General features: G+C 40.9%; 1 protein-coding gene across 14 annotated transcripts in view; it reads right to left on the bottom strand.

Annotated features, from left to right (window-relative positions):
* The window catches only part of myt1b (myelin transcription factor 1b), a 157,647-nt gene extending 131,388 nt beyond the window's left edge, over positions 1-26,259 (bottom strand). For 11 of the 14 annotated variants that reach the window (XM_034172085.1, XM_034172092.1, XM_034172090.1 and 8 more), the window contains exon 1: positions 15,359-15,465. In XM_034172085.1, coding sequence (XP_034027976.1) covers positions 15,359-15,361 — 3 coding nt within the window. In that variant the 5' untranslated portion in view covers positions 15,362-15,465. Of the gene's footprint in view, positions 1-15,358; positions 15,466-23,056; positions 23,349-23,369; positions 23,389-26,156 lie in introns of those variants that run through there. The other 3 variants (XM_034172084.1, XM_034172094.1, XM_034172093.1) reach the window with 3 other exon arrangements.
* Positions 26,260-26,859: the final 600 nt, after the last annotated feature.

Genomic DNA, 26,859 nt, shown 5'->3' with positions numbered 1-26,859 from the left:
GTTTCTTCCGCAGAGGGAGTTTTTCCTTACCACTGTCACCTGTGTGCCTGCTCTAGGGGTTGGTAAGGTTAGACCTTAAATGTGTGAAGTCCCTTGGGGCAACTTTGTAGTCGGAGTTTGTGTGTGAGTTTACACGTGTATAAGTGCATGTGCAATTTTCATGAGAGTACATGCAGGGAAAAAAAATAAACAAAAACTCTGTGGTTGCATATGTGTGTGAGACTGTGTTGGGGTTTAACCTGTGTGAAATCTAGTCCAGAGCAGCAATGGGAGTAGAGGAAAGGTAGGAGGAGGAATTGAGGAAGGAGGAGGGAGAGGAGTTCACCCCCACAGGATGTGCTGCACTTTATCATTTATGTTCTTTGTGCACCACATTGAGTGCACCTCAGTTCAGCGCTGCATTCTGACAGCACTATGTAAATGTCTGACTGGGGGCAAAGACTTCAGAGAGAAGGTCACCCTTCGTTCCCTAGTGTACATAAATGGCCCTTTTATTGATTTTCAGGTTTACAAGAGAAGATGAGGAAAGGTGGGGTTAAGGTGGGATGAACACCGATATGTCCAAAATTACCTACGGAGGGCAACTGCCAATTACAAATGCCTCAACAGGCGGTGCACGCTGCATGGCCTCCGTGCTGGATCGCTGCACAGCATTTCCTTCTTGAGTTTGACATTAATAATTCAGTAGTGGAGTGATGAGGAGGATGGAGGGGAGATGCCGGGTTCCTTACTTCATATGTGAACGCGTAAGGTATCAAAGGTTAGAGGTCAGAGGTTAGAGGGTTAGTGCAATGTGTGCACTTCATTAGAAGTAGAACTCTAGGGGGGTCACAGTGTACACATTTTCAACAAATTTCCAGAGGTCACCATCTTAATGTTTGTAGCAGAAAAATGTTCCACAGGCACTGGGGTGATGAACCCATAAAAATGAATAAAATAGATCAGGTGTCTAGTAAACAACCTGTTTGTGCACCTCTAACTTTAAATATAAAATAGTTGCTGTTGGTGACACCCTGTGTCCCATGGTGTAATTTTGTCTTTACACACACAGCTCAGGGGGAGCATATCCACAGACATCTGAGAGAAACAAATCGTTCAGGATTATCAAAGGTATAAAATCCATGTACAAGACCAATGCAACATGACACAGGTCTACATATACCCTTACGCTAACCCTAAGATGACCCTAGCCTTAATGTAACCTTAACCTTAACCTTACTCCAACCACAACCTCAACTGAACACTAATCTCACCTTACCCCAAACCCTAACACACCTTTAACATTATGCAAATGATAACCATACCCTAATCTTAGGGCCCCTTCACACACAGTATGAATAAGTACAAATCAGGGCGAATCATGGTGAAATAGCTTGTGTAAGCGAACCACGAAAACAACGAGCCGACATCGGGAAGGACACGTCTACAGGCGTGAACGATCCCGCTGCAACGGTTTCATGCATGCTCGTGCACGAAACCATCGCAGTGGGAACACAGTGCGAGCAGCTGGAGGATGTGTAACCACATTGTGCAGCTGCTGTGGAAAAAAAAAAACATGCCACCCACGGGATTCGAACCTGCTATTTATAAAAGCTCTGACTGCCAGCCAGAAATTTCACCACTGCACTATCATCACTGTCCTATAAAAGGTGAGGAAAAATGCCTGAAATCAATAAGGAGATAAACGTATTTAAAACACACACACACACACACACACACACACACACACACCATAAAAAATACCGCATTTTATTGAATCCCTCTTATCGAGTGAACACTACAAGTATGAACTGTCTGTTCCTCTGTAGATGACCCATGGTCACAGATGTACAGTCATGAAATGACATGAATGATGCAGTACGCTCTTGTCATGTCCACATCTGCTGGCCTGCCATGTCCAGCCCACCCCATGCACGTGTTTGGCCCGGCACACATGTCCTGTGGACGGCGTGCCACAGGACAGACACTGCATCATGTGGAACAGAGCGCACATAGGTGACGTGCCATTCAGATCACCCACTGCGTGTTATAATCTGACAGTCCGTTTCACCTGGGGTAGCCTGTCAATGTGCGCGCCGTGTGCTCGCTCACTGCAGCCCGTTGCAACAGCAATGTATGTTTGTATGCATGTCCACATGAGGACAGCAAGCAGACACATTGGACAGTTGTAAGTCACAGTGGACAGTTGTAAGTTCATGTCCATCCAAACACAGTACGTGTTCCCCAGCTGGGACGTCCAGAACCAGAGATCTCAGGAGCTGTGGCTGTGAGCGGCCACACCCCCTGTCAGTTCAGCGCACACACCAACGTGTCCTTCTGTGTCTGTGTTATGTGATCATTTCTTTTTAGTTATTTTTACTGCTATTTAGTTATTCCTCCCATCCGCAACACATGCGGTGTATATGTTGTGGAAGGGGAGGGGGAAGTGCAACACACACGCGATTCACACCTACGGCACATGTGTTGCAGGGGGAGCCGACACTCTGGCACGCCACATGTGCGTTGCTGTTTTGCAACACCACACTCGTGGGGGCACTTAGACAAATTTCACAGCCAGCTCGAAAGTGATCATCTACTCACTATTTTCGTGCTAACAACGCGAATGGCCACACATTTTCTAAGTGCCAAATGAGTGGTGTGAGATGTTCATGTGTGTCACCTCGAATCCATCCATGGAATGGGCTGTCACAGGGCACTCTCTATCTTTCAGACGCTGGTGTGCGCAAATAACTGTAGCAACAGGTGTATGAGGCGTTGGAGCCAGCTCTGATTTTACACGTATTGCATACGATTCCGGCTTCGTGCACAATTCAGCCACAATGCAATTTGTACTAATGCATGAAGGGGCCCTTAGTTTTACCCTAACACTAACCCTACTCGAACCATAACCTTAACCTAAACCTAACACTACTGTAACCCTAACCCTAATGCAAAGATTAACCTAACCATAACCATGAAGATGTGTTCACATTATTGCAGAAAATACATTTACAGTGATTATAGGGCAAGCATATGATTATTGTATACAGTCAGTCAGTCGGTGCATCAAATTTCCAATCTGTTCGGCTCTGAAATATTGGTTTCTGATAGATACATGTGACGGCCAGTAAACGGTCTACTTTTAGCCACGTTGACATCTTCTAACATGCGCAATGAAACAAAATAAAATCAATCAATCAATCAATTTTTTTATATAGCGCCAAATCACAACAAACAGTTGCCCCAAGGTGCTTTATATTGTAAGGCAAGGCCATACAATAATTATGTAAAACCCCAACGGTCAAAACGACCCCCTGTGAGCAAGCACTTGGCTACAGTGGGAAGGAAAAACTCCCTTTTAACAGGAAGAAACCTCCAGCAGAACCAGGCTCAGGGAGGGGCAGTCTTCTGCTGGGACTGGTTGGGGCTGAGGGAGAGAACCAGGAAAAAGACATGCTGTGGAGGGGAGCAGAGATCGATCACTAATGATTAAATGCAGAGCGTTGCATACAGAGCAAAAAGAGAAAGAAACAGTGCATCATGGGAACCCCCCAGCAGTCTACGTCTATAGCAGCATAACTAAGGGATGGTTCAGGGTCACCTGATCCAGCCCTAACTATAAGCTTTAGCAAAAAGGAAAGTTTTAAGCCTAATCTTAAAAGTAGAGAGGGTGTCTGTCTCCCTGATCTGAATTGGGAGCTGGTTCCACAGGAGAAGAGCCTGAAAGCTGAAGGCTCTGCCTCCCATTCTACTCTTACAAACCCTAGGAACTACAAGTAAGCCTGCAGTCTGAGAGCGAAGCGCTCTATTGGGGTGATATGGTACTACGAGGTCCCTAAGATAAGATGGGACCTGATTATTCATAACCTTATAAGTAAGAAGAAGAATTTTAAATTCTATTCTAGAATTAACAGGAAGCCAATGAAGAGAGGCCAATATGGGTGAGATATGCTCTCTCCTTCTAGTCCCCATCATTACTCTAGCTGCAGCATTTTGAATTAACTGAAGGCTTTTTAGGGAACTTTCTGATTTTAGAGATATTGCGTAAATGCAAAAAAGCAGTCCTACATATTTGTTTAATATGCGCTTTGAATGACATATCCTGATCAAAAATGACTCCAAGATTTCTCACAGTATTACTAGAGGTCAGGGTAATGCCATCCAGAGTAAGGATCTGGTTAGACCCCATGTTTCTAAGATTTGTGGGGCCAAGTACAATAACTTCAGTTTTATCTGAGTTTAAAAGCAGGAAATTAGAGGTCATCCATGTCTTTATGTCTGTAAGACAATCCTGCAGTTTAGCTAATTGGTGTGTGTCCTCTGGCTTCATGGATAGATAAAGCTGGGTATCATCTGCGTAACAATGAAAATTTAAGCAATACCGTCTAATAATACTGCCTAAGGGAAGCATGTATAAAGTGAATAAAATTGGTCCTAGCACAGAACCTTGTGGAACTCCATAATTAACTTTAGTCTGTGAAGAAGATTCCCCATTTACATGAACAAATTGTAATCTATTAGACAAATATGATTCAAACCACCGCAGCGCAGTGCCTTTAATACCTATGGCATGCTCTAATCTCTGTAATAAAATTTTATGGTCAACAGTATCAAAAGCAGCACTGAGGTCTAACAGAACAAGCACAGAGATGAGTCCACTGTCCGAGGCCATAAGAAGATCATTTGTAACCTTCACTAATGCTGTTTCTGTACTATGATGAATTCTAAAACCTGTCTGAAACTCTTCAAATAGACCATTCCTCTGCAGATGATCAGTTAGCTGTTTTACAACTACCCTTTCAAGAATTTTTGAGAGAAAAGGAAGGTTGGAGATTGGCCTATAATTAGCTAAGATAGCTGGGTCAAGTGATGGCTTTTTAAGTAATGGTTTAATTACTGCCACCTTAAAAGCCTGTGGTACATAGCCAACTAACAAAGATAGATTGATCATATTTAAGATCGAAGCATTAAATAATGGTAGGGCTTCCTTGAGCAGCCTGGTAGGAATGGGGTCTAATAAACATGTTGATGGTTTGGATGAAGTAACTAATGAAAATAACTCAGACAGAACAATCGGAGAGAAAGAGTCTAACCAAATACCGGCATCACTGAAAGCAGCCAAAGATAACGATACGTCTTGGGATGGTTATGAGTAATTTTTTCTCTAATAGTTAAAATTTTGTTAGCAAAGAAAGTTATGAAGTCATTACTAGTTAAAGTTAATGGAATACTCAGCTCAATAGAGCTCTGACTCTTTGTCAGCCTGGCTACAGTGCTGAAAAGAAACCTGGGGTTGTTCTTATTTTCTTCAATTAGTGATGAGTAGAAAGATGTCCTAGCTTTACGGAGGGCTTTTTTTATAGAGCAACAGACTCTTTTTCCAGGCTAAGTGAAGATCTTCTAAATTAGTGAGACGCCATTTCCTCTCCAACGTACGGGTTATCTGCTTTAAGCTACGAGTTTGTGAGTTATACCACGGAGTCAGGCACTTCTGATTTAAAGCTCTCTTTTTTAGAGGAGCTACAGCATCCAAAGTTGTCTTCAATGAGGATGTAAAACTATTGACGAGATACTCTATCTCACTTACAGAGTTTAGGTAGCTACTCTGCACTGTGTTGGTATATGGCATTAGAGAACATAAAGAAGGAATCATATCCTTAAACCTAGTTACAGCGCTTTCTGAAAGACTTCTAGTGTAATGAAACTTATTCCCCACTGCTGGGTAGTCCATCCGAGTAAATGTAAATGTTATTAAGAAATGATCAGACAGAAGGGAGTTTTCAGGGAATACTGTTAAGTCTTCTATTTCCATACCATAAGTCAGAACAAGATCTAAGATATGATTAAAGTGGTGGGTGGACTCATTTACTTTTTGAGCAAAGCCAATAGAGTCTAATAATAGATTAAATGCAGTGTTGAGGCTGTCATTCTCAGCATCTGTGTGGATGTTAAAATCGCCCACTATAATTATCTTATCTGAGCTAAGCACTAAGTCAGACAAAAGGTCTGAAAATTCACAGAGAAACTCACAGTAACGACCAGGTGGATGATAGATAATAACAAATAAAACTGTTTTTGGGACTTCCAATTTGGATGGACAAGACTAAGAGTCAAGCTTTCAAATGAATTAAAGCTCTGTCTGGGTTTTTGATTAATTAATAAGCTGGAATGGAAGATTGCTGCTAATCCTCCGCCCAGGCCCGTGCTACGAGCATTCTGACAGTTAGTGTGACTCGGGGGTGTTGACTCATTTAAACTAACATATTCATCCTGCTGTAACCAGGTTTCTGTAAGGCAGAATAAATCAATATGTTGATCAATTATTATATCATTTACCAACAGGGACTTAGAAGAGCGAGACCTAATGTTTAATAGACCACATTTAACTGTTTTAGTCTGTGGTGCAGTTGAAGGTGCTATATTATTTTTTCTTTTTGAATTTTTATGCTTAAATAGATTTTTGCTGGTTATTGGTAGTCTGGGAGCAGGCACCGTCTCTACGGGGATGGGGTAATGAGGGGATGGCAGGGGGAGAGAAGCTGCAGAGAGGTGTGTAAGACTACAACTCTGCTTCCTGGTCCCAACCCTGGATAGTCACGGTTTGGAGGACTTAAGAAAATTGGCCAGATTTCTAGAAATGAGAGCTGCTCCATCCAAAGTGGGATGGATGCCGTCTCTCCTAACAAGACCAGGTTTTCCGCAGAAGCTTTGCCAATTATCTATGAAGCCCACCTCATTTTTTGGACACCACTCAGACAGCCAGCAATTCAAGGAGAACATGCGGCTAAACATGTCACTCCCGGTCTGATTGGGGAGGGGCCCAGAGAAAACTACAGAGTCCGACATTGTTTTTGCAAAGTTACACACCCGATTTAATGTTAATTTTAGTGACCTCCGATTGGCGTAACCGGGTGTCATTACTGCCGACGTGAATTACAATCTTACCAAATTTACGCTTAGCCTTAGCCAGCAGTTTCAAATTTCCTTCAATGTCGCCTGCTCTGGCCCCCGGAAGACAATTGACTATGGTTGCTGGTGTCGCTAACTTCACATTTCACAAAACAGAGTCGCCAATAACCAGAGTTTGATCCTCGGCGGGTGTGTCGTCGAGTGGGGAAAAACAGTTAGAGATGTGAACGGGTTGGCGGTGTACACGGGGCTTCTGTTTAGGGCTACGCTTCCTCCTCACAGTCACCCAGTCAGCCTGCTTTCCCGGCTGCTCGGGATCTGCCAGGGGGTAACTAACGGCGGCTAAGCTACCTTGGTCCGCACCGACTACAGGGGCCTGGCTAGCTGTAGAATTTTCCACGGTGCGGAGCCGAGTCTCCAATAAAGACAGACAGGCGTGTCACATCGCTTGTTGTTAATTACAGGGCCATTGCTGTTGGTTTTGCTAGCAGTTCTTCTATTCCATTATATATGTGGTGGATTGCAAAACTCTTGCACAGCGTAAAGGTGAAACCGCACTGCAGTGGCTCACCACTTACTGAGCTCACACGATGATACAGTAACTTATTGCATTGTCAATGTGGCTAAATGATGTATTTTCTCTTCAGCCACACAATGCATCCGTAAATGACACCAAGGGCATTAGGAGCGAAAGTCACATACCAAAGGTTTCATCAAAGATATCTGACTACACTCTAAAAAGTTAACCGCTGACTCAACAAGAAAAAGTCATGTAACAATTTGCATTGATTTTTTTTAGTGATTTCAACTTAACTAAAGTTATTTCAACTTAACCAGAGAAGTCTTATGGCATTAATTCAGTTGAAAGTTGAAATAATTAAGTTGAAATAATTTTTAAAAATCTATGCAAATAGTTACATCAATTTTTCTTGTTGAGACAGCAGTTCCTTTTTTAGAGTTGACTCCAATAATTGGACATGTGTAATTCATATGAACTATAGCCATGAAAAAGGTTCTTAGCCAGTGTGGCATTAGATACATGGCTACGGTAGCATTAGTCCAGACATGAAAAGATTACATTTGTTCAATTTTATTTGCAAACCGTGAAGTTCCCAAGGAGAATCAAATCCACTGCTCTACGTCAGTTCTGTCCTCACAGACTCTCCCCACAGTGTCTGATTTACAGCTCATACAGGAGTCTAGATATGGACTTCAGTGAAATATGCCACAGAAATCACTAGGGAGATTCTATTGTGTTTATAGCAAAGAGTACCTACATGTCAAACATGGAATTGTGGGGATTTTCAACTGTATTTAACTAAGAAGTGTAGATTAAAAACATGTTTTCTCTCTTTAAGGAGAATCGCAGGGGCTCCATCAGTGGTAACTAACATTTGTTTGTTTGTGTGTGTGTGTCCCAAACACAATTTTTTTAATCTCTCTACCATGATGCGTCACATTATCACAGCAGGCCACCACAATGTCAATTCTAAAATACTGAGTTTACTTGAAAAATGTTGGAAAATCATTTACATGACTTTCCCCAAGTCAGGTTCAATGTAAAACCCAATTTAAGTGAATATACCATTCTCAGGTAAAATAAGTGATACTTTATTCACTTAACTTGGCTTTAATAATAATAATAATAATAATAATAATAATAATAATAATAATAGGCTTTATTGTCATTGTACAAGTAATACAATGAAATTACCAGAGACTCATCACAGTGGCATAGCAACACACACACACGTGATGACACACACCCACAGACACACAACACAATAATAACAGTCGCAATAAATAATACAGCCTTAAATATCAATACATGATTAAACATAGTAAAACTAATAGGTTAAAAAAAAAAACATTATTGCACAGTCCCTGCTCTGTATTGTCCCAATGTTGTCAGTGTAATTGTAATTTATTTAAATGTTGTATGGCTCTAGGGTAAAAACTATTCAAAAGTCTATTCGTATGTGTTTTTTATGGCTCTGTACCGTCTGCCTGAGGGCATAAGGTTGAATATTTTTTGTCCAGGATGTGAAGAGTCTTTTAAAATGTTTTTGGCTCTGGAAAGGTATCGAGCACCTGTGACTTCTTCCAGGGAGGGAAGAGGACAGCCAATAATCTTCTGTGCTGTTTCCACCATTCTTTGTAGAGTCCTTCTTTCTGCTGCTGTACAAGCTGCATACCAGACTGTGACTCCGTAGGTCAACATGTTCTTGATGACAGCGTGGTAGAAGGACTTCATTACTGCTCTGCTGAGATGATGTTTCCTTAGGATTCTGAGAAAGTGAAGGCGTTGCGATGCCTTCTTGATTAAATCAGTTGTGTGCACTGTCCAAGAGAATGTGTTTGTGATGTGTATACCCAAAAATTTATAGCTTTGAACAATTTCCACTGAGTCACCTTTTATAAAGAGGGGCGAGTAATCGATCCTGTTCTTCCTGAAGTCTATTATCAATTCTTTTGTTTTGTTTCTGTTCAAGTTGAGGTTGTTCGCAGAGCACCAATATTTAATAAATACGTTTAGTTGGAAGAGGTTAAGGAAATTGATTACCTTCACCAAATACGAATGCATGTCTAGCATGACTTTGTGGGGGTCAGCATGGAACCGTGGTTAGCACTCTTGTTTCCTAGCAATGCTTTTCTGAGTTCAGTCCCACAAGTACCTATTCTCCTTATTTATCATGTTTGAAATGTCTGCTAAATCAAGGACCAGACACAGTCTGATCTCAATGAATGTGTGCTGCTGAATGAAACCCTTCAGCTGCTACAGGAATTAATTAATTAATTTTCTATACCCTCTCATTTCAATTAATGGGACCACTGGGATATGCTCCAGCCTCTCACCAGTGGGCGAGAGGCTGGGTACACCCTGAACAGGCCATCTACAGACAAACAAATGCATTTGCACTCTTACTCACACTTGCTGTTAATTTAGAGTCATCAATTCACCTAGCCTGCATGTTTTTGGAAGTGGGAGGAAGTCGTCGCACCCTGAGGGAACCCACACAAACACGGGAAGAACATACAAATTCCACACAGAAAGGTACTATAGGAATGATATTTTTAATGGTACCTGGCTAATGTTGGCACTGATAACAAAAAGCCAAAGATGAGACTACATTTTCCACTCTGCCACATTTATGGATCTACCATGATGGGTACCCTTCTACACCAACTTTTCTACACCAATGAAATATAGACTTCATGTGTGCAATATTTTTTTCTGTGAAACATTGCCTGTGCCCAGTCAGATTGTGTGGGATTATCCTGTTATAGTATCCTTAGTACACAGTAACACCTTCCCTCTGCTCACTGCAACTTACGCTGCAGTATAGTGACACCTCAGATATCAACCCTGTACATGTTTGCCTTCTATGTGCTCTTCAGAAGGTCAGGTTTACTAGTTTTACCTTTAGCAAGGCGAAAGAAAAAGCAAAGGTCTGGAGGCCTTTGCTCATGAAGTCACCTTGGTCTCTAGGTAACTATGTTTGTATGTATCTGATATTGACCAAATTTGGCAGTTACACTTGATGTATGTGTCAAAATTTGATTTGTAGTGGCCAAAAATAAAGGTCAGGGGTTAAGGTCAAATTTCAAGCCCCATGCAAATATATATGAAAAAGGCTGCTTTCATGGGAATTAGATAAATTATTGTTAGTGAAATGTGGATCTGCTGACACTGTGCTCTTTGAGCACTTTTGAGATAATTACTTTAGTCCATGGGACAGCTGACAACACATTTCTCTCATAAAATCCATTTGCAAATTGTTCAGTTGCATAGATCTTTGTATAAAATACAAACAATAGAAATGTTGCAGTTTTAGTAGATTGTGTGGGGTTGTTTGCTATCAACCATATCTGTCACTTGTCAAGTTTCTTTCACATTTTTCACTGAAGGGGAAATGATCAAACAAAAAGCACCAAAAAAAAAAACCAAACAAAAACCTCAATACATATAACAGAAAAATACAGTTTTAACAGCACATTGATAGTAAAATTGCTAAACCTGAGCACCATTGTCCTTATATCCTAAATATCCTGAATAAAGATTAACCAGTCAGCTCTTGGCTCCTGCTATAGTCAGCACTCTGCTTCTTTTCCATTAATGTTTCTGTGGATCTTTCCAATATTATGAATTGCTGGGTTGAGGGAATGCATGTCTATGTCACCTACTGACGATGGCAGTTTGCCCTTACCTGGTTTCCTTTTTAAGACATGACATGCTAATGCGACAAAAGCATGCACAGGATTACAACAGTTTAACAATTTTGTGAAAAAAACACCCAAACATATAAATCTGATGAGGCAACAGTGTCATTTTATGAGATAGAAGGGGTTATCTGATGATCCAAGCCCCATCTGACTGGATTAAACAATGTTTGAATCCCCTATTGTACAGGACATGTTACATAATTTATAAATACAAACAGAAAACAATCATTTTAAAATATATCTTTCATGTTTACCAACCAAAGACAGAGAAGAGGATTTATTTCTCGTTGTATGTGTGCTGCACATCAAAACTAGCAGAAAGGAACGGCACCTTGGTGGAACTGAACCCACACGTGGACCACCAACTCGTGCTTCACACTGTGAAGCATGAGTGGCAAACAGTGTACCACCCTGCTTCTCATTTTGGGATCCGAGCCTCCCTCAGGTGATCCCAAACATCACAGGGGGTGCGAGAGGCTGTGTCTACTCTGAAGTTGTCAAAGTTAAAAGTCCACATGTTAAATAAAGCCAATCAAAGTTAACTGAAGGTTACCTTGTCTAAAATATGATTAAAGATCATTAAAAAAAAAAAGGCGAGGTAGTGGGCGAATCACTTTATATGGGTTGTGTATGTGTATGTGCATACTTGCACGTGCATGGGCTTGTATGTGCGTGTGTGTGTGTGGTTTTGGGTCTTGATACAACCCCTGGGACAAATTATGGAATCACCGGCCTCGGAGGATGTTCATTCAGTTGTTTAATTTTGTAGAAAAAAAGCAGATCACAGACATGACACAAAACTAAAGTCATTTCAAATGGCAACTTTCTGGCTTTAAGAAACACTATAAGAAATCAAGAAAAAAAGATTGTGGCAGTCAGTAACGCTTACTTTTTTAGACCAAGCAGAGGGAAAAATGGAATCACTCAATTCTGAGGAAAAAATTATGGAATCACCCTGTAAATTTTCATCCCCAAAACTAACACCTGCATCATATCAGATCTTTTCATTAGTCTGCATCTAAAAAGGAGTGAACACACCTTGGAGAGCTGTTGCACCAAGTGGACTGACATGAATCATGGCTCCAACACGAGAGATGTCAATTGAAACAAAGGAGAGGATTATCAAACTCTTAAAAGAGAGTAAATCATCACGCAATGTTGCAAAAGATGTTGGTTGTTCACAGTCAGCTGTGTCTAAACTCTGGACCAAATACAAACAACATGGGAAGGTTGTTAAAGGCAAACATACTGGTAGACCAAGGAAGACATCAAAGCGTCAAGACAGAAAACTTAAAGCAATATGTCTCAAAAATCGAAAATGTACAACAAAACAAATGAGGAACGAGATGGGAGGAAACTGGAGTCAACGTCTGTAACCGAACTGTAAGAAACCGCCTAAAGGAAATGGGATTTACATACAGAAAAGCTAAACGAAAGGCATCATTAACACCTAAACAGAAAAAAACAAGGTTACAATGGGCTAAGGAAAAGCAATTGTGGACTGTGGATGACTGGATGAAAGTCATATTCAGTGATGAATCTCGAATCTGCATTGGGCAAGGTGATGATGCTGGAACTTTTGTTTGGTGCCTTTCCAATGAGATTTATAAAGATGACTGCCTGAAGAGAACATGTAAATTTCCACAATCATTGATGATATGGGGCTGCATATCAGGTAAAGGCACTGGGGAGATGGCTGTCATTACATCATCAATAAATGCACAAGTTTATGTTGATATTTGGACAATTGAAAGGATGTTTGGGGATGATGAAATCATTTTTCAAGATGATAATGCATCTTGCCATAGAGCAAAAACTACAAAAACATTCCTTGCAAAAAGACACATAGGGTCAATGTCATGGCATAGGGTCAATGTCAATGAGCAGATCTGATTTGATGCAGGTGTTAATTTGGGGGATGAAAATTTACAGGGTGATTCCATAGTTTTTTCCTCAGAATTGAGTGATTCCATATTTTTTTTCCTCTGCTTGGTCTAAAAAAGTAACCGTTACTGACTGCCACAATCTTTTTTTCTTGATTTCTTATAGTGTTTCTTAAAGCCAGAAAGTTGCCATTTGAAATGACTTTAGTTTTGTGTCATGTCTGTGATCTGCTTTTTTTCTACAAAATTAAACAACTGAATGAACATCCTCTGAGGCCGGTGATTCCATAATTTTTGCCAGGGGTTGTACAAGTCTGAGCGGTTCCAAAGAAAACAGGTCGGCTCAAACTGATATAGATCAACTATGGACACACAACAAAGAGCTTGATCAATTTTATATGTCAGTGTGATTTTAAGAACAACACCACTCATGCACCAGCCTGTTTGTTCTTTTTTTGGCGGGGGGGCTCACATCTTATGAGGCACGCTAGAACCTTCATAGTGATGTTTCCCATTTTATGAGAGATCTTGATTGGTCTCTAAAATGATAAATAAGTACAAACTTTGATGCTACTTTCCTCCTCTAATCTGCATCATTGTTTCACGGCACAGGCTAAAATTTATAATATGATTCTTTGGCTAATGTGGTGGAGGAAATAATTTGGTGCTTCCTCAACTCTCTCAGCAAGACAAACCAAACCAAATCAATAAAAGTCATCTCTTTAGATGAACGTGATCCGGTGGGGAGGGGGGATTGAGATTCAGGGGGAAGCAAACCTACTTTTGCTGGGCCCAGGGGAGAATAAACCCCGCCCGCCGCCCACCCCCATCACTCTAATCCTCCTTCAGTCCCTCCGTCTCTTTGTTTAGTGTCACAGCCTCAGAGGTGACGCACGAGTTAAAAACAGTCACAACATCTCAGAATGGACAAAGAACTTTGAAAAGGCATGACAAATTCTAAAGTTTTTGACTTTTCACTTGGTTATCACAACATATTTAGAGATAAAAGCAAAAAATAAATATGAGCTCATAGTCAGACTGTCTGATTTGAGTGGAGGATAATTCTTTCCAAATGAGTTGAATGGTGAAGGCACCTTTTTCAGTCTACCATTTTTAAGGGAACAACTGTAATTGGACAACCACCTGTCCAACTTGTGCTTATTCTCTCAATATTTCATAACATGTCAGCAGATAAAAGGTCTAGAGTTGATTTAAAGTTAAATTAATCTCTCAGAAATGCCAAGAGTATGACAAACTTTACATAAATCTGCTTAATCAGGCCATCCTCAAAATCGTAGTGACTGTGCATGAAGCAGATTAGTGAGGGAAGCCATCAAAACATCCACGATAACATTACAGGAATTACAAGCTTCGGTGGCTGGAAATGGAAAGATTTTGACCTGTGTCATGGAAAAGTGGCACAAAGAAAGATATTGTTAAAAAGAAAATATATTAAATCTAGTTTCATTGAGGTTTCCACATGCCATCTGGCAAACTTCAGCTGCAATTTGACAAATTTTCAGTCTCTCCAATCACAGCTAATGGAGCTTTCATGGTGTCATCGTGTTCTTCCTCACTATTCTCCTTCAGGCATGCTCTGCTCATTTGGGTTGTGTGTTTGGTGTACTCTGCACAGATTTACCATTCTGTGCCACATCTTTTGTATTATTACTTTGTGGATTTAACTGACCTTCACGTGGGATATGTGACACTTGAATTCAGATCAGCAGGCAGCTGTCCAATTATTTTTGGTCTCTTATAAATAGAGGATCACACATTATCCTTTCACCTGAATTAGACATAATTAACTTCAAACTGGAGACTGCAATCTTCCTAGTTTATATAGTGCAGTGGGTTTTTTTTAATGCTAATATGACAGATAAATATATCAAAAAAATTATGTGTCCAAATATAAGCCTAAGTACTGGAGCGAAAGAAAGAGAAGCTGGTATTTTTTGCCCTGTTTTGATTCAGAGGAATATCATAGACAGAAAAGGATGAGCAACTCAAGGACTTCCTTTTCCTTTTTTATTTTCTTTTTATTGTGTTTAATAAAAAAAAATCTGGTGAAGTGCACTCAGCAGCAGGAAAACGCTGAGCTGTGCCATGCTGAGCTTAACTAAACTGGACTAAGCTGAATGTGGCTGATGCGAGGACAAGAGTGAGCGGGCTGCCGAGTGGGACATTTGATGTGCCGGTTGATTGAGAGCAGCCCGACCCTTCATCTATCTATCCTCCCCTCCCTCCTCCTCATCCCACTTACTCTCCCCGCTGAGTTAGGAGTTGGGGGAAATGCCCAGGAAGCAGAAAAGGTTTGGGTGGGGTGGGTGGAGGGGAGGTGTGCTCGATGTCTTGTCACTCACCATGATTGGTCGACGGCTTTGCAGTCTCTGGGAGGCCTGACAGCGGCTGCTACTCCTCTCGCCTCGTGTCCACCGCTGGTTCACCAGCTCGCCCCGAAACTCATTTTCTATGAAGGGAGGAGAGTGATGGGAGAGAGGTCGGGGGGGGGGGTTGATGTAGGATTTGGGGAAGGACAAGAAAGAAATGGAAAAGCAGAGGGAGAGAAAAGGAGAGTTGTCATAATTAATCATCAGCATCAGCACCAGTAGGGCAGTGGTTTGGAGAAAAGAAGAGGAAGGGCGGGGCCAATACTTCAAGGGTCTGATGGGGCACTCGAGCACGCTGCAGCCACTCCTTTATTAACTAAAAGAATACACACACACACATAGTTAAGTGTCCCAGCTGGGGTCCCTGTCAGTCTACTATTAGAATCAATCAAATTTGTGCATTTTTATTGCACTTTACAGCATGCACGTATGAGCGTGCTGGGGGATGGGCATGAGGAACCGGAATACGAAAAGAGAGGGGGTGAAGAATGGTCAGTAAATAATGATTCAGCCATAAATCATGGCTCTCTCACCCCCCCGCCGAACCTCCGCCACAGCCTTTGGTTCTGCTATTTTTTTCATCAAGGTAACACCTCGTTACCTTTAAGAGAAACAAGATAAATCTCTCAGAAATCCCTTTTCTCTTCCTCTTACGCTGATACTTTTGCAGATGTTGGTGGCTACAGTGTTAACACAGGGAGCTGTCCTAAAATATATTTATATGTTTTTTCCCCTCAAGTATCCTCAGTTTAGAGTTCAGGGAGAGTGCAGTGTGTGAAGGCTGAACTTTTCAACTGTCTTTAGGCTTTAAGTCACTTCAGCAGAGAAATGAAGCACATGGGCTCCAAAACAAGTGGATGTCGCTTCCTTTACTCTGTTTACATGCACTGTTGAATATATATATATATATATATATATATATATATATATATATATATATATATATATATATATATATATATATATATATATATATATATATATATATATATATATATATATATATATATATATTTCACCTTTGCATGACGTGGTCTTTGCAGCAGCTGGGAGAATGTGCTCAAAGAGGAAGTACCCTTGAACATACTATTTTTTTTTCCTGTACACAATGTTCAGAAAACAACACTCAAATGAAACAAGGTTTCAGGTCAGCACACTTTGAGTCCACTCTGCTGAACATGTAAAACCAAGCAGCAATGTTGTGCAAGACTAATCGCCGCGGAAAGTCTTGGCAAAATATTGCAGTCATGGATTTCTGTAACCTCGCCATCTCAAATCCAAGTAAGACTACAGAGTGAGAGAATAAAATTCTGCGCTCTGAGATAAATACAGTGATATATTTGAAAAAGAAAAGAAAAAAAAGAAGAAAGAAACTGCATGTCCTGGATCTGAACTCACAAAAGTGCACGTGAAAAAGAATCACCTAATCTTATAGCAAACAGTCAGTGAGACAACAAAAGGCTGTGCGTCTGTATCTCTGAGGGTTGCTAAAACGGACCAGCCCACCCCTGTACCTCTCCTGCACCCCTCCTCTTCTTGTCCTCCATCATCCATCCCCCCCACCCCCGCCTGCCATGCCCATCCCTACTTTATCCATTACATGCAAACCTTGCCAAAGCCCAGCCAGCACTCTACAAAATGCTTGTTTATCAACTTTCACTCCCCCTCAGTGAAAAAGTGATTGCAACAGCAATACTGTTCGTCCGCATCTCCATCTCCGTCTCTCTGTCTCAGCTATCTCTGAGTCTCTTGTGCAAACATGAGCATGAAACACACTTTTATTTTGCTCACGCTCCCTTATCCTGACAGCCACTTTTAAATTGAAGACAACATTGGCCCATTATTGTTATTTTGGGGGTCAGCAGAAGGACCGAGGAACTAAGAGCTGTTCCTAAATGTCAAATGTATGAGTGCTCTATTAGGGCATGCTGCCTGAGGCCATGTGTCACTGTCCATGTTCATTTTGTTCACTCCTGAGCTGCTGTTCCTGCTTTTTCTACACTTTAGTCCACAGAGGGATGAAATCAACCTGCACAAAATACCAGACAAGTGAAGTTTGTGACCTCAGGTGCTTAGAAAAGGTGCACAAATTGAGCCTTACAGTATTTTCCTGTGATTGTCGGAATTTTCAGTAAACAAAGCCCAACGCAAGGATCCATCACAGATAAAAAAAAGAAAAAAAAAGTACAGACGTGAGGTGTCTGTCTGCTGCTTAGTTTGTTTTCTCTCTTCTTTGATCAAATGATGCTCGTGCCCACCTAAAAGACTCAGCTCATTAATGTGCAGGGAAAATTAGAGGAGTACGAGACAATTAACCTCCCTGGCGGACAGCTTGGTTAATCAGCAGCGCGGGGAGGGGGGGGGGCTGTGAATATAAAATGAATGGGTTAATAAATCATACTTTACTCTCAGAATTATGTGCTTTTTGACCACACTGTGCATTTTGTCAGGCAAATCTACAAATCTACAGCATTGTAACCCAACAAACCAAAAAAAGTTCCCAAAACGTTATAAGAACATTTGTCAAATATTATGACAATGTTAACTGTAAAGTTTCCAGCATGTTTCAGAGGGAAGTTTTCTTTTGGTTACCAGAACATTTGATAGTAACGTTAGCACAAACATTTTGAGAACGTTAGGCCTCTGGGAACGTTTATAACGACAGTTTCCTTTTTGGTTCTCAGAACATTTGACAATAACAGCACAAACATTTTGAGAATGTTAGGCCTCTGGGAATGTTTAGAACGACAGTTTCCTTTTTGGTTCCCAGAACATTTGACAATAACAGCACAAACATTTTGAGAATGCTAGGCCTAACATTTTGGGAATGTTTTTAAGGAAAGTTTCTGTTTGGTTCCCAGAATGTTTGACAAAAATGTTAACACAAATGTTCTGAGAATATTAGACTGAACACTCTGGAAACATTTTAAAAGAAAGTTTTTTTTTGTTTTTTTTTTCTGGTTTTTTTTTGTTTTTTTTGGTTCCCAGAATATTTTGGTAATGTTACATGAAGTCACCTAAAGATACGTTTCATCCAAACGTTTCCAGAACATTCTGGTAACAGTACCTAAAGTCATAATCTAGTCATTGAAAGAAATTTGGAGTAAGAAAGACGGTGAGACTAGAATAAATATATTTGTCAAATTTCCCTCAACTTAAACATGACTTGTCAATATAAAAAAAGGAAGTAATAATGTTGTGAAAACATTCTAGAAACATTTCTAATATCCATAACCTAAATAAAACCAATATAGCGTTATCAAAACATTATGCGTTAGCTGGGTAGACACTCATTTGAGTGCACATGAGGTTCAAATTCTCCATCCTGCAATGTTATCAATGTGCTAAAATCTCTGGCTTTAACCTATTTATGCAGGTGACCCCCAAGTGTGATGATGTGGATCCCACACCTATGAAGTTTGATCATAATCAGATTTATTATCACATCCTAGCTAGGCATTATTAATGGTTACAGGTACATTACGTGTTCCAAAAACGTTTAGCTATAATGAAAAGCTGCTAATATCTAGAAATAAATATAACTAAGTTAAATGTGTGACCATTTTTCACCTTTAAAAATCACTTATTTTGGGTGACAAAATGACACAAGTGCATAATGTTAATTTCTGCAATTTATAAGAAACCGGTATTAAATCTTGCTTTTCCAATCACTGGCAATGATCTTTGTTTTGTCATGTACCTGGAGATACACCAACATAAATATCAACTTTAATACAAAAATAAAAAGGAGGTTTGTAACGTAATTATTGATTAGATTTTTAAGCAGAAAACAAAATGTCACCTTTGATTTTTATTGGAACAGGAACTTTTTGATATTTCAAATGTGTTTTTCTATTGACCTACAGACCATTTTTAATATTTGAATTTTTATCAAAAATTATAGTCAATTTCAATTTATTTAATTTTATATAGCGCAAAATCACAACAAAGTTGCCTCAAGGCGCTTCAGTGTGCCTAAAACCTTTGCACATTATTGCAGATATTGTAAAGCTTCCTGGCTCCACCCCTTTACTGACAACCCTAAATATCTTAATATATATTCCTTGTAATAGGCCAACCTTTTCTCCAAGTTTTCTAAAAATCTTTTCTTTAAATTTTCAGCAATTGTGCTTAAAAGAACAACAACAAATATAACCAGATAACCAGACACAGGCAAAAACCTAAACTGCTTGGTAGAAAAATTCTATTTATGAAGCTAAACATTTAGTCTGCAAGCTGATAAATGTAAAAAGAAAATGAAAAAAAAAGCATTTTACCCAAGAACTAAGTTTAGGCTCAACTAATGTTATAGGTCGATGGCTTACTGTAGGAAGACAATGGAGCAGAGATGCCTAAATCCATAGTTAGATTAAATATCAGTGTGAACTGTCTGTAACAGTATTAGTGCCCATACAGAGTTGGGGCCAGCTGTACACTCCTGCTCCTGTTAAGCAGGATTTAGAGACAACTTAGTGTAATTACGGTGAGTCAGGCAGACAGAAAAATCAAAAGTTGTTTAGTGGGACAGTCACCTATTGCTGCTTTTGTGTTTCACAGGAGGAAAAAAAAAGTAACTGAGTAACAAGATTATCTCACATAAACTGGATTTCTGCTCCACAGCTCACTCAGAAAAATAGCATTTAGACAATTTATTCTTTCAAAACCTCCACTGGAGCTGCACAGCCATATTCCAGCATGAAGGTCAAACAAAACAAAGTGCATTTATCAGAAATATAAGCAATAAAAGCAAGCACGGTGTCATAGCTGAGTGGCCGTGAGAGGAATGAATGGTCTTATCTTGTATGGGATAGAAGTTTAGGGGTGGGGGTGTGGAAAGCAGCACCATGGTAACCAGCTTTCGAAGGAGCTCCCCCGAGGGCCATCCTGACCTCATGCAGCATCTGAGAAACAACACAACCATGCCACTGCTGCACATAAAACACGGCACAAACAGGATGCCAGCACCTGACCATCCTCTGCATATAGGCAGCACTTTGTGATGTCACACTTCTGGTTCTTACACTTCTTCTCGACCATCACTGAAATATGCACATAGAGTCAAAATGTTGTGCTGATTTTTAAAATAAAATTTCATTTTTAATACATCTTCCTATTAAGACAGACCACATAAGTCACTAATTCAGTGCTTTCATTCTGAATGCCTCTCCTCGGTTAAAAGCTCCGTTGACCCTGACCTTTGCTGGGATTGCTTGGACTTCTGATAGGCTTTGAATGACGAGTGTGCAATTTGGCCCCAGCTGCTCCTCCGACATGTTTATTGCACTCCCTCCTCTGGCACCTGCTGTCCTCACCGTGGGCCATTCAGCCCTTCATCACCAGAACAAACAGGCGCAACTTCACATCAGCGCCTGTGCTACACACAGCTCCAGCCCGTTACGGGCTCCACTGCCGACAGCACACGGCACCAATAACCTAATTCTGTAATCCCCTGACACCAGACGTTCACAGGGAAAGTCAGCAGAAGAAAAACAATTCATGTTTTTGTCATTTTAGGCAAAACATTGAGCTCCAAATTTGACTCTGATCAATCCAAACCACAAATCAAACTCTAAAACTTTATTTTTTGTAAAAGTAAAGATGATGGCAGTGATAAAAAAAAATCTCTACAACCAGACACAACACAACTAAACTACACTACTAAATGAAACAACTAAATCATCACTTTTACAGCCATGTTTTTTCCAGATAAATCAGGGGATGGAATGAATATCCCCCCCCCCCCCCCAAAAAAAAAAAATAAATGTCTTGGAGTTAATTTGCATCAGTCATTGAGGAATATAAACAGTACAGTACTATATGGAAAACCTGTCTGGAGTACGAATCTCTATGAGCAAGAAGGAGACTAGTGAGGGAAGCCACTAAGACAACTCTGAAGGACTTATAAGCTTCTGTGGCTGTGACTGGAGAAAATGTGTACAATCCGGCTTTTGTTTGTTGCATACAGCTTCTTGACAGAGTAAAGTAGAATCATTTTATGACAAGAAGACATCAAATTTGAGCTCAATTGGTGCAACTGACAGGTTTCACAATGCACAGCTTCCCCAGTCACAGCTAAGCCTCCAGGAACACTGGTGGCTTCCCTCACTAGTGTCCTTGTAATTTCACTTACTTTTTGAGAACTGCCTCCTTGACACAGATTTATCACAAAGTGCTATACTGTTAATATACTGAATGTAAATGAAGTCTAAGACATATTCAGTGACTTGGAAATATTCATGCATCCATCAACTGACTTGTCTGAAGAAAAGTGGCTGTAAAAGTGAATAATTGGTTTGTTTACTAAAAGAGGCACATACATCTGAATTTCATTAGTTTAACTTTCATGTTTATTAAATGTATGCTATATATGGCATATTTCTATTAGAAATTTTGACATAAGAATCTTAAATTCTATTTTTTGATTTGATGTCATAAAAATGTATAAAACCTAACGACACTCAAACTTTCATGTACCACTATGTAACATCGTAATTTGTTCAGTGCATCTAATCTGCGTCCATTAATAATGTTTCTAAGACAAACTAAATGAGAAATTAAATGTATTTCATCTCATATCAACTTTCCATGTGTCCGCGACAGACAGAGCTGAGATTCACGCTGATGATGACACAAACTTAAAGAGCAGCTGACATAACTCAATGTAACATCACCAGCCTTCATCTCTTTCCTCCATCTTAGGACGCAGGTGCTTTGACAGACCGCCGTGCGCGCACGCAGGCCATCGAAGCAAAGCAAGAAGGGGGATTAGGAGGAAAACACAGCGCGCAGCTCGCGTATGTGCGCTCTGGGGCTGAATCCGACAACATGATCAGGGAAACGTGCAGCCGGATTCTGCATCCGACAACCACAAGCTCATTTCCATCGCACTAATAAGCACTTTTTCCTCTTTCAGTCTCTCTCTCTTTTTATTTGCGCACCACTAAAGGAGGCTGACATTTGAAAAGAGCATCTCTGTTTTTTTGCTGCAGAGGATCAAATCGCCAACCCCTCCCTCCCTTACTCTCCATCCTCCACTCTCTCTCTCGCACTCTCTCAAACGCACACATTCACCCCTTCCTGATTTCCATCCATCCATCTGTCCGTGTATCAGTATCCGCGCACGCACGCACGCAGACCACTGTAACGTCGTAAAAACAGAACGGGCTTCTGGTACTCCGCTCCAGACTTCACAGAAACGACTCAAAATGCGGGACGAACTTCAGATTCGACCACAAACCGATTCGAATTTTTAAAAAAAATTAAAAATAAAAGTCCAAACAGTGCGTACTGATAAATGCGCAGCACTGAAATCCAGATAAAACGCCACAGTGTGTTTATTTGAAGGCATCATTGTTGATTTGAAGGCAAAACAGGTTCTTAAAAAAATTCATCCCGGATCGGGTTTGATATTAAATCAACCCACACTCGCTTATTTAATATCCACTTTTCAGAAAACATAATAATGTAGTTAAACTGTTGGAAGATCACAACAGTCAGTAAGTTTATTTTTTAATAGAGGAGTCCGATTAAAATGTTCTAAGAACACCGGTGTCGGCAAAGATTACACAGTCGTTAAGTAAAAATACAAAAGGTGTAATACTAATGGGAATTATGAATGCACACGGAGCCTTTTTTTTAATCAAAGCCGACAAACTCTCCATTTGTGATTACCTGAATCCAGCTATACGTGTCCTGCTCGGCGCAGCGTCCGCGCCGCGTTTGGAGTTGCGTCTCGCCGTCAAGTAGTTCGCCAAAAGATATCCCGAGCAAAGGTTTTTTAAAAACGACGATCTATCCGGTTATAAACGTCCAGATGTTGACAGATAAGCGCGTGCGAGCGAAGGGGTTCCGCGCGGCCTCTCTCCTGCAGCGCACCGGCGCACAGCTCCGGCTGCGGGGCGGAAAGATCTTACTTGTTTGTAAGCAAAAACATGGCTTCATTTGCCTTTGTCAGCGAGAAAAAAAAAACGTAATATTGACTTACCTTTCCCTCATGAGCCATTGTGCCCCCCATCCCATCTCCACCCCCACTCTCCTCCCCCCGCCCTTTGCCATGACATCACGGAGGCTGTAGTAAACCCCCAGCATCAGATGGGCAGGGCTTCAGGTCCCCACTTACTACACACCAACTCAATGAGCACATCCACTCTCTCTCTCCCTCACTCTCTCTGTTATACATCATCTGAGCCAATAAAAGTGACAATTTTAAACGAAACTGATTATACATAGTTGATCTGTTTGTGTTTTTTTTTTTTGGGGGGGGGGGGGGCGCAAGATGAAAATAGTTCTCTATGATGCTTCCATTTTTTTTTAACTAAAAAACAGCTTTCTGCAACTTTACGCACCATAATAAGCTCATATTTCCTACAGCTGAATATCTTAATGCTGAAGGAGCGCATTATGAAGACTATAGCTACTGTAATCTTTCACCCCCACATATCCTAGAAAGTGGTACCGTCCACTAATTCATTCAGGGGACATTTTTTCCCTCTCTAGGATTTAGGATTGATGTAGTATATGCAGAGTTAGTGTATGCGCTGCGTCCTGACAGCATCTGATAATTTCTCCGAATGGAAAGATTGATTTCAACGACATGTAGGCTTAGAGGAAAGTCTTCAGGGGATCATTTAAGCTCAAAGGAGCCGAGAGGACTGGAGTGTAAAGGGGGGAAACATGAATAAATATCACGCGGAGTTTAATTTTGACGCCTAAAAGAGATTTTAAGATCAATCTCAAATTTGCTGAAGGTAGTTTCAGGAGCTCACTAAAAACAGTCTTCATAGCGCAACTTGGTGTCACTCTCAAATGTTGCTCTTACAGTAGTTTTGCTTTGCTGTTTTGAAACCATTAGTGGAAATGACAACCATTCATTACAAGCCATTTGAGAATAGTCTCCACAAATGCCATCCTTTATCTGCTGTCTCCACGCCGCGTACGCAGGGAATATTTAAAAAGCCCAACCTTCAGCTTTCAGAAATTCTATTAAATTCTTATCTCTTTGCAGCAGGCTCTTTTTTTGTGCAATCCCATTGTTATGCATTGGTGCTGAAATCAATCACCGACCGTGCACGCTGCCGCATCAGTATGATTTCTGTCTGCGGGTGCGCAGAGAGGATTCACACAACAACAGCATCGACAATCGAATAAACAAAAGAGGAGGCGAGCGGTGAATGTGAGAGATCCGCGGAGAACATGCAGCAGAGGCACCGCGGGTAAAGTTGAGTTTACAAGCCAGGTGAAGATGTGAGCCGAAGGGGCCTGCAGTGAGGCTCAAGGGCCCCCGGAGAAAACCATTTGTGAAGATTTCAGTGATGGAGGAGAGTCATTTTCACACACTCAAGATGAAATATGCTGCGTGGGTTCAAATGATTCGAGCGTTTTGCAGTGAGATTTTCAGCACTACGGACAGCTCCAATGAGCTGAAGGGGGAGGGGGGTGAGAGAGCAGGACCCTGGACAGCAGCTCATACACTGAAATAAGTGAATCAACTTTAAAGTTTATCTCAAAGAATATTTATATTATTTCAACCATAGAGACATACTTTGAGGAATAAAAACAATGAATTTAGATGTAACAAATTAGAGGCATTTTTAAAAGTTTATTGTTGACAAAAAAGTATTTTCTCTTTATTATGTGCTGCCTAAATGATTTACATTATCTCTGAAGCATCTTCTCTTCAAAATATGTATATGTTTGTTTGTTGTGTGTGCACTTTAGATTATTATCTTTCTTTAAATGTGTAACGTTGTCGCCCCCCCTCCACTTAAACGGATAAAAATCACTCACTGTGCGTCTGGCTTGAACTCCTTTCAAAAACTTTTTTTTTTTTTTTATCTCTCTCCCAGACTCTGGATGCAGATGGTATAGGGGCCCGCACCACTTAATGGCCACGTCATTCCAGATAGGAATTGTATGGTGGCTATATTGTGCAGAGTCGGGCCCAGGCGGCCAGTATAAATATTACATGGGGCAGCAGCTGACGGAGCGCTAGGTTGGGACCGCGGAGGCCCCTATAGTCCCTCGACAGATGGAACAAACCGACAGACTAACACAACAAAAAGTTTTTAATAAGACCGCAGCTTGGCATTGTCCCCAAGGTACCGGGGCGACACGGTCCCCTCAGGGGCCAACTGTCCTTTGTCTGGCTACTTTTACCACGGGCCTGAAGTTTTTTTCTTTCTTTCTTTTTTAGTTGGAGTTGTCTGCAGGAGAGAAGTTCACTAGTAGAAATGTGCATATTTGATGAATTGTGCCTGCAGCCTGTTGGTGGAAGTCCATCGCGCGTAAATCTCACAGTGCTCAGTCTGGTGCGAGCAGACAATAAATCGCGTTTAATCCCGCAAAGCGGCAACGCAGGCGTCTGCACATCCAGATCTTATAATTAAATCACACGGCCACAAAAAAGACACACATACAAGTTCAAAAACATCCCGGTAACATTTAGTCAAATGACCTGCGTGTGTCCGTGTGCAGCCACAACCTTTAAAACCTGTTTGAACTTGTTTGATACTTGTCTTTGTGCGAAACAATGCAACTTTTCAACTCGTCTGACGCTTGTTTTTAGTCAGTGCAGCAAGGTTTTTGAGTATTTACAGAAATGTTCCACAATTTAAAAATATTTTAAAGCAACTTAAAAACTGTTTAAACTCGTTTGACACGTCTTTATATGAAACAGTAAAGTCAGCGCGACATGTGTTTTAGAAGCATTTACAAAAGTGTTTTACAAAAGATTTAAAGACGTGTTTTAGAAATATTTTAAAACAATACGAACCTAAAAAAGTTCGACACAGCTTCATGTCTGCGGTTTTCCTTTGCCTCTCTTCAGTCCCGCATCGAGCAGCGCCGCTAACTTTACTTCAGTCCAGCAAAAAGTTACTCAAACTTTACTGCAACTTCACCGGCAGCGGAGGGGCGGTAATCCGGGGGCGGGACCTACACCAGACTGACACTCAGCCAGAACCAATGGCGGCACGCTGAGTCCTCGCGCTGCCGGTCTGCGAACCAATGGCAGTGCGGCGGTGTCAGCTTTCAACAACAATAGAAGTGAAGAGCAACAAAGAGCATCTGCTGCCGAGCAGCGAACTTATGCCACTGTAAAGAGTTTAAAAAGAGCCGTCTGCCGACCACCACTCGCTATACGAACTGTTCAAACTGACACAGAGAAAAGAATCATACGTTTCCTGATGTTACAGAGTTTTTATTTTTCCATACAGTCAGTCCTCACACAAATCTTAAAAGTTTAAATGGTTTCCAAGCAGCCTGTTAATCAGATCAGCGGATGTACAGCGATATAATGTTGGTAAGTTTTTGCTGGAACGCTGCGGCCTTTCAGAGTGTCTGTGTGAGATCGACACAATAGCAGATGGTCGGCCACATAATGAGCTCTCCCATTACTCCGGCTCGTCTGACGGGTGCTCAACACATCCCACCGCCTTTATTATTCACTCTGTCCTTCAACTCAACTCAATTCAACT

This window comes from Thalassophryne amazonica, chromosome 6, assembly GCF_902500255.1.
Source record: "Thalassophryne amazonica chromosome 6, fThaAma1.1, whole genome shotgun sequence".
Classification (NCBI taxonomy): Eukaryota; Metazoa; Chordata; class Actinopteri; order Batrachoidiformes; family Batrachoididae; genus Thalassophryne; species Thalassophryne amazonica.
This window is presented reverse-complemented; position numbering and strand designations above follow the sequence as displayed.